This window comes from Pundamilia nyererei, unplaced genomic scaffold (genome assembly GCF_000239375.1).
Source record: "Pundamilia nyererei isolate P.nyererei 1_Seehausen unplaced genomic scaffold, PunNye1.0 scaffold00110, whole genome shotgun sequence".
In the NCBI taxonomy this organism is placed as follows: domain Eukaryota; kingdom Metazoa; phylum Chordata; class Actinopteri; order Cichliformes; family Cichlidae; genus Pundamilia; species Pundamilia nyererei.
The window spans coordinates 701,660-711,178 of record NW_005187511.1 but is presented as its reverse complement, the minus strand read 5'-3'; the positions used below and the strand labels follow the sequence as shown (position 1 = coordinate 711,178).

Here is a 9,519-nt window from a genome sequence, read left to right as displayed (position 1 = left end):
GTAGGCTTTCGAGTCTATACAGCTTGGAGTAAGACAACATGCATGAAGAGGATGATGTGGACAAAATACTCATTTGCCTAATAATTCTGCACTCCCTGTACACTATATGTGGAAGAGTACATGAATGAATATAAACAACCTGTAAACATATTCACACTGTTTAGATCCAATGAGAAAACAAGGCTCACTAAGAATGCTAGCTAAATATAGTAGCTAAATATAGTAGCTAAATATAGTAGCTAAATATAGTAGCTAAATATAGTAGCGAGCTCGACCCAATACTACTGTTTAAAAAGTTTAAAAGAGTATGTACCTCAATATAGGAAGCAATTCTGGGGTACACCCTGTAAGGCCCGAGCACGTGGGACAGAGGGGTGGTGCAAGGAAAGCTGGTGGTCACAGCATGGCTCACATCTGGCATAGAAAACACCTTGAAGCCAAACTTCTCATACAGCTTCTGCAGATCTTCATCTGGCTTCTCTTCACCCTCACACAGGATGCTGCCCACCACGTAGCGGCACTTCTCTGGTGGCCTCTGAGCGCGCAGAGAGAGAGAAAAAGTGAATATACAGCATATGATGCATGTTCAACCCCATTTCAAGCCCTTTAATGTAGAAGGAGTAAGAAGTCGTGAGGTTTCAGCTGGACGAAAGACAAAAAATAACTGATCACAGGGTTGTTATTAATCAGCCACGCTCACATAGACAACTTTTTCTTTGCAGAGTAAAAAACAAAAGGTCAATATTTTATGATATATTACGATTATTACAAGCAGTGCTTTAAAGCATATGAAGAGGCTCAGTACAGTGAAAGGGAGCGAGTTGGAGGATGCAATCTGTATGTTGGGATTAATGCTGCATCAACACAAAACTACACACGTGTGCAAGTAAAAATAGAAGCCATTTGACTGAAACATGTTGAGACGTTGCACCTTCATATAGCCCGAAGTGTCTCTGGACAGAGGGCTGCCAGCTCTGGTGAACATCTTACCCCAGATATCCAAAAGCCAGATCACATACACGGCAGTCCAAATTGTATATGTGCTAAAAACGATGCCCATACCGTGGGCAAAATATCTTATTTTTATGCAAAAATGATTTGAAACATTTCAAGTGATAACTAAATAGGATGTTTTGTCTTACATGAAAAGCATTTATTAATAACAGGGCTCTCCACACAGTTAATTTACTTCCTCTGAATTCTGGAGGTATTATACAATCAATTTGATGAGTAATATTGTAATATTTCTAGGTTCAGCTACAGAACATCACCCCTAGAACTGGCAGAGACTGTCTGTCTTGTCTTATGACATTTGAGGAGAGCAGACACAAACTGACAGGATGGTATGATCTCCCTCACTTAAAGGCCTTTCTGCCAACATTATGTCTCTTAATGTGCCCACATGTCTGCATGCAGATGTGAGATAAGCACAGGAACAAACACTGAGTGAGCTGTCAGTCAGAAAAGGATCTGACAACGGATCTCCCACTCACATCCGCTTGTTTGCAGTCTGTCTGCTGCAGAAGGAGAGTGGGAGCTGTGGTTAAAGGGCCATACCAGTTTGGGTTTTTGTCCCCAGTACATTTTATATTAACTGCCCTTTCTTGATGAGCGTTGTCACTGTATTTTAGATGCCCGAGTCTAAGTTTTCAGCCGTGTGTAAAATAAGTTGTAGCTTAGATTAAAATTCCTAGGCATGAGGAAACTGCCAATAATGATGATGCTGCCTTGCTGCAGGAAATTTTATGCAGAACAACAAACAGGCTCTTTAGAATGAGTGCAATTCTAATGGTTCCCATTAATTCCTGTACAGTATAAAAAGAACTTGCAGAGACACATAAATAATGTTATGTCAAAACAACTGGATACAAAATAGAATATTCACTGTGGAAAATTACCCGATTCAAGGGCATTTTAAATTGCTGCCATGAGATTTTCATAACACAGTGAAATCCAGAAAGCTGATGAGAAAAGCAGGATTTGCAAGTAAGTTCAAGTTTCACAAGTAAGTTTAAGTGACTCCTGTCAAATGGGTTAAAACATGCAAAAAACAGTGTAGTGTTTAAGACCTGCTGCTGGTTTCTGCTCTGTGACAGTGGATGTCTGTGGAGGGCTGGCACCGAGGGGGCACAGATGGAAGACGCTCATCTTCATGTCCCTGGCATCCTTGCATAATTATCACGACTCAACACCACAACGTCCTCTTCTTTTCCATTTCACTTCTCACATTCGGAGCTATTTTTTGACCACACTGCTACTACACTGCGCCATCGCTGCTGTCTTACTTTGTTCATGCAGCAGCTTTTGTGTTGTATTTCAGCATTTGTGGTTGGGTGAGATAAATATATTTCAACACACAGACCCCTCAACCATGGGTGCCGCTCGCATGCATGTACCATGTGGGTAATAATAATGACTGACAGTGTCTGTTTGGGATGAGCAGATAATCTTAACTGTCACATGACACCATGTTCAGTGGTGATTCAGAGAACATAGATCACCTGCTTTTGACAGGGAATTATTCATACATGGCAGCGTGAGATACACTAGATCTATTTACAACGAAGCAATGAGTCACTGCAAACACAGGGAGTCACAATGGCTGCGTTAGCAGTGTCACAGTGAATTGTCGCAACAATGTAACCATGTACACATCTCTATTTAAAAGCCTAGTGACATATAAAGGAATGTAATTACTAGTTACTAACTATTACTGGTACTAAAGCAAAAACACTGACGCTAGGAACCATGCTCTCCCTTTAGTAACTGCAGACAGCAGGTGGAATTCTTAGCGTATCTATCAAGTGTGACCATGTGAATTTCTCTTCGTGGCTTTTAGTAAAAATCCTTTTAACTGTTGTCAGTTTGTCTTGAAATATAAGGTGATTCTAACCGTTGGGTGATTTTCCAAGAACCTTATCTTCACTTAGTTTTTAAAATCATTCAGTAAATCTTTGCACCATAAACACGATACAAAAAAACTGCTTTTCATAGGCACATGGAAGTGGACATAAGATTGTCCGTGTGCAGAAGTACTCTTGTCCACCGCCACAAACGATTTATGAAGATGCCAAATGTAAGCAAAAAAGAAACAGACATGCACACAAACTACAAAAATAACACCAACAAGGTGAGATAATGAAAAGTGCAAACAACCTTTTTTTTTCCAATTTTATGTGGTGCAGTAAATTAAACTCTTCAGATAAGTAAAACATTAATTAAAGCTTAAAAAATATATTAAATTTAAAATTAGATGAATAAAACAGCATTAGTAACATGATTTCTTCTTTAGCCTCTCCCCTCTATCCAAATGGATTTATGTGCAGGGATTGGCCTGCATCGCCCTCTGTCCTACATGGATGCATCAAATGTATGGGCTGTCAGCATGGCTTCTGTACAAAGCTACTCCCTGTCAACACTGGTGGTTTATGATAAGACAAAACAATAGCCATTCAAACACAGAAGGGATAACAACACCCCTCCCACGTACGGCCTTTCTTCAGCGTCTTATATCTCGCCATCTCTCATGCTCTCTCTGCACTGATAGACTAGAGTGCTAGCCAAACCAGTAGTTCACTAATGATATCATTCAGGGCTCTAGCTATCATTCACATCCCACACAGCAACAGGAACAAACAGCAGCTCTGACTGCATCTCATCTCTGCTTCCCTTCAGATAACACACCCCAGAAACTACAGGCAATTAGGAGAGGGAGAGTAACAACACTCCATGTACTTGACTTGTACTGGCTTCTCCGCCACAGTTGTTCAAATGTCCGAAAGGCAGAAATTCTTCACCTCTGTCCACACTGCCAAAGCTGTGATTTTGAAAGACCATTTCTCACAGGTAGCAGAGGAAACGCCGACTGTGGCTTTTTGATTGGCGGGAGTAAAAAGCAAAGCGATAGATAATGGCAAGACTGTGGTGCTTTTACCTTGGAAACTGAACACAGATATATTATATTTCGGTACCGAGCTGTAGAAACCCAATTTCCTTAAAAGTGGCTTGTAAATGTGTGTGTTTTATGTGTGTGCAGCTATAGATACAGGCTTATAGATAGCTATAGATCTTTCAGCATAACATGAGCATTATCAGCCATAACTACTTTTTATTGATTTTCACTGATTTTCTTGCTAAGGGGATGAGTGTGGCTAAACTCTCCCAATGAGAAAATGTCCTCTAAGGGGTAAAAGAGCTATTGGATCACTTCGAGGTAGAGGTCAAGTTTCAGGTTTTTCCTTTAATTTGCCAGTTGTTTTGTACATATAAGCCAGCTCTCTAAGGACCAGTTGAGAGACAAAGTAATTTCAAAAGCAATTCTTTGCTTGAGGCTACAAGGGTTCTTTTTTGATGGATGAGTGCTCTCCAACAATACAAAAGCGCAGCTGAGAGAGGTAATTTTTTATTAGCAGACACGTAATGAGGATTTACTTTCTTCATCTTGCTTGCTCTTAGCCCCGTATCTCTAGCCTCCTGGCCTTCAGTGCTTTGTATGCACTGTTTCCAGTGTGGGGCGCTTTGTAATTGGTCATTTCTGAAGTGTCAGCAGGTTAGGGAGGACTGGGGACAAACACACCAAGGAGACTTTGGTGTGTTTTTGGTGTGTCTCTACCTTGCCGCAGCATGAAACAAAGGATCACAATAAGCATGCCATGCTCTGCTTAATCCAGGATTATCACCACAGTCAAGACAAAACTGGAAAACTTCCACTCACCAAAAAGTAAATCTAAAATGTAAACTAGGAGGGAAGGAGTGACTAATATTGCTCGGTTTTTAAATAAACCATGTAAACCCTGTAAAGGCAACAGAGCAGCACAGCTATGAGCTGTGAAACAATGATTTAAATAAATAAATACATCATTCTTATTTCATGTCAAGTTTGCTACAGCACAAAACTAAGTAGTGTCACTGAAATTAGTGCTGAAAAATGATAAGACTTAGAGCCAAATGCGACATGTTTGCCCTTCATGCTCTTGTTGGCAAACTGGGTTTTGCCATCGTGACAGACTGGAGTTAAAGAGGCTGTGATAGTACAAGGTCCTTTCATTGCACTGCAGCCAACAAATCTGCAAATTTAGACCCTCTTTAAAGCACAATGCCATCTTCAGATCAGTGTCCCCAGTGAAGTATGACAAGGAGGAAATGCAGCATTCATAAAGAAAACCCCAAGTCTGTGTAAAGCGGATAACAACCACAATCATATTTCATCTACGGTTCAACTGGATCGGATAAATGTATGGCGGGTTTTGCTGGGGAGCTCTCTCTTTCTGCTCAGTGGTTCACAGGATCATTTTCTTGCTATATATCTGGAACACTGAGCCAGATGGTTGTTTAGGGCACTTCAAAGACCAAGCAAAGAACTTGACACATGGGGAGAAACAAGAACAGGAGACTACAGGATAAGCAATTTCTCAACAAGAGCTGTCTTTCACCTCAGTGTGGCAGAGCAATAACCTGTCTCAGCTGAGTGGAAGCCATTCGCCCCCCACAGGCAGATGAGACGGCAAAGACAAAGTCACCAGGAAGGAAATTGAAACTTGCAAGGCTGCACAGCACCGGGACCACAGGTATGCTGTGATGGGCTGTTTGCAGCTTAATTATCGCAAAAGTAAAGGAAGCACATGTATCCAACTAAAAAAAAACAAAGAACTGTGCCATTCATTTTACAATTTAGGCACAAAGCAAAAATCAACCATCATTGAGAAAACTGAGTGATTTAGCATTAGACTTTAATATTGGATCAAAATCACTTTTTGAACTGAAAGCTCAAAATATAAAAATGTCCTCAAATTTAAGTGAGCCCTAAAGCATCCAAATCAGATTATACATCCAGTGATGTGATGTTGTGTGGGCCCCAGTGGCCCTTTAAGTCAGGAGCCAAAGGAAATCCATTTTTTTGTCTCTCTTGCTTTCACCGAGTGCAGCTCTGTCCCTTTAGGCTGTGCTCAGACTTGGTTTGTAATTACACATGGCATCCTGGGAGCACTGGCATGTATAATTACTGGTGAGGATAAGCACCCTGCTGGAGGCAGGACACAGTTTTCCCTCACACAGTTGTGGAGCTGGTTTACCACTCCAAGGCCAGCTGGACACTGCGTGGCACTCATCAAGCGAGATGTAACATAGTTAATCTTCCCTAATAGGAAATATGAATGAATCCACCCCCTAATCCCCAAACATGCTTAGCTCTTTCTCTAAAAAGTGTTCAACTGTATTCCTCCACCATCTCCAGACATTCTCCATGTCTTGTCTAATAAATATTCAGCTCTGTAATCCAATATCCTGTGTATCCCGGCCTAAAAAAAGCAGATGCGTGAAACGACGAGATGGATGGTGCAGAAGATTCAAAGACATTTTTCACCCTCTTGTTTCACTGACTAATCTGAACATGTCAGTTTATAGAGTAAAAAAAAAAGAGTAAAGCAGTTTGTGAAGACAGCCGAATTGGGGGGGGCACAAGCGGTTCTCCATTAAACCGATTCCATCTGGATTGCTCCCGTTCTCGATTTTCAGTGTCTTTCTCAGTTCATAAAAATTAATGGGGTGTTTTACTACAGGGAGAGTTGGCATGTCCATATCCTTGCATAATATTGGCTTGAAGACCTGTGGGACCAGACTCCAGGGTATGAGTGTATTTATTTCTCGTTTCATATCCACCTTTAAAAGCGGCAACCCCTTGCCAGAAGCCCCTCTTTCATGTTGTTGCTGTTGACAGACAGACAAGCAGCACTAAAATGCTAATAAATCTGACTGGGAGTGAAGCGATGCTCGGCGCTCTGATCTGAAATTCCGATTGATGAATTGGAGCAATGCGATGCTCTCAAGGTGAGTCAGACTACCAATTTATACCCCTCTTCCAAGGCACTTCCACACCTCTCACTGCCACTCCCATATATGTCTACACATGACATTTCATTTTCTCCTCCTTGTCATGGGGAGCCATGAGTTGGTTTGCTTCGGAGAGCTAAAACAAAGTGGGAATTCAACAGATCAGAGGATGAACCAAATAGCAGCTCTACTTGAGATTCAATGCTTACACAACATGCTATGAGTGTCACAGACAGTTGCATTTGCTATGTAGCTCCTTTACATACAGTCAGATGCCATTATATTTAAAGTGAGACGTAAATTTGTACTGTACACTAATTTGACTGAAGGAGTGAAATTGCACGCAGTTGTCCCTCAGTAAACTACTTCTGGTAACTGTAAGTACCTCCGGTAGTTTACTGCTTTATCCTTCATGACACGTTGGCCTCGGAGCACTCACTGCTGCCCACTCTTGTTAATGAATTCTGCTCTGGAGATTTCTTGCAGACAGGCAGCCTGCTTGTAGATTCTTTACTCGCTTTCATGCTACAACACAAGAAAGGGCTACAACTACAAAATCCAGTGATTTAGTCTGTACTTATCCAATCTGGGATCGCGTCATGGAGCTTATGTCAAAGCTCTATTACAGGAGATCCCGACGGAGCTCTCTGCCTTCGATTGTCAAGCCGTGTAGGGTCACTGTGCAGCTGACTGACACCTGAGAGCCAAACGATTATTTTGAAATTTGACGTTCAATCCTTCAGGTTTGTTGCAATAATAAGTTAAGGTAATTATAAGACCAAGCAAACAACTGTATAGACATAAATAAGCAACAGAGACGTCTTTAATATACAGTCAAAGAGCCTTCTGACTTGCCACATATACAACTGAATATATTCCACTGCTATAACAGAAGCCCTCTATTTTACGTAGTCAGTTTTGAATCCACATTTTCAGGGCACAGACCCCTTCTAGCTTTCATCATCGTCATTAAACAGGCACCGTATTTCAATCTGAATGCAAGGTGAATGCAGAAGAATCATCGAAAACCAGCCATGCCCTGGAATAGAGAGCCAGGAGTGAAAACCACTGGAGTAATGTGTCATGGTGACCAGCCACTCAAGCAGGTATGAAATCCAATTTTATTTTAATTTGATGAAACTCATTTTGACTGAATGAACACTAAGAGGCTGGGCTGAGTCACACTACTTATGCCATTATAATAAATTGAGTATAAAGATCAATTGTGGTTTTGAGGAAGCACCTTCCTCCCACACAAACTCAATTTCAACGCTAATAGTGCCATCTAGAGTCCGTCAGTGTGCAGCTTAGCACGTTCAGTACATAGTAGATAGGAGATAACAATCAAAGTAAATACTGCATAGTTTAAAATACCTTCTTACTGATTTAACTAAGGAGTGTCAGGTAACTGCATAACATTATAAGATTCTGCATCTCAGCTGTGCTCCAGACTATCCTCTTTATTATCATATTCCAGATGTGGTCTTCTCCTGTTTTTTACATGTAAACATACATTTATTGCACAATTTAAATGTATATTAAACAGCTTTGCTGAATAAAGAAATTTAGGTATTCATTTTTCCTTAAAATAATGACTTGCCTTTTACTTGTTCTGCAGTATGCAATTTTGACTTATGCCATTGTCACAAATAGTCCAACACTTTGGACTACCTCTACTGTAAAACCCCAAAATGACTTAATATTAATTAGTGCATTGAGCTTTATGTATTGTTCTTTTTGATGGTGGCAGATGGGGAAAGTGAAGTTTACTTACCAGCACTTTAATCATTTAACAAGTTATATTAAATGTGATTTTAATTAACTCAAGCATGATAGACATTTTTTAATCTAATGGCCTGATATAACATGAAACTATGAAACAGCATATTTTGAATAAGGTAACAGATTCACTGCCTTCTCTGAATGCGGGCCAGTTATGCTTAACGCCCAAAGATCCATTCTGAGTCAGGAAAACCCCTTAGAGCCTTGACAGTTTCACACAGATAAGTACATAGTTTCATTCTTGTGAATGCGTGCAGTGGCTTTTAAGGTCTGTGTGTCTTAAGCTCGTGGTGGCTTGCTGTTAGCAAAAGCTAAACCCAAGACATTAGCCACTGATGACTTCCAGCCTGTTTTCACGCTCAACATTACTATTGAAATATTCATTAAAGCACTGTTATGGCAGCTATGCAGTACACGACACACACAAATTACAAGAAAAAAATAATTTCAAGCTAGTTAAACAAATAATAATCTGTATTAAATATAAAAATAAGTAAACTTAACATACTGTTCCTTTTGCACAGTATGTTTTTTGACTTTATATTACTAGTTATTTAGGTATAGCATACTCATAGTGAGAATGTAATCAAGCACATTTGTTTTAAAGCCAACTTATTATAACTTATAATGTAAGGCCGCGCTATCAAAAGGAAAATAAGAGTTGTAGTCAAGTGAAAGAGAAAGTTTGCACAGGAAGTGCAGCCCTGTCAAAAAATAAGTCCTGTAGCTTGTAGAACCACTTTTAGCAGCAATAATTTAAAGTAATCGTTTTCTGTATGACTTTACCAGTCACTCACATTGTTGTGGAGGAATTTTAGCTCAATATTCGTTAAAGCTAATCAAGTTAATTCTTCTTTAGTTAATTGAGGTTTGTGAGTCTTAAATCTGGAGCATCTGGACTTTGATCTG

At 40.2% G+C, this 9,519-nt stretch overlaps 1 protein-coding gene across 1 annotated transcript in view; it reads right to left on the bottom strand.

Annotated features, from left to right (window-relative positions):
* The window catches only part of tex264a (testis expressed 264, ER-phagy receptor a), a 74,466-nt gene that overhangs the window by 61,214 nt on the left and 3,733 nt on the right, over nt 1-9,519 (bottom strand). The window contains exon 2 of the mRNA XM_005741381.1: nt 314-535. Within this exon, the coding sequence (XP_005741438.1) occupies nt 314-535 (222 nt within the window). The remainder of the gene's footprint in view (nt 1-313; nt 536-9,519) is intronic.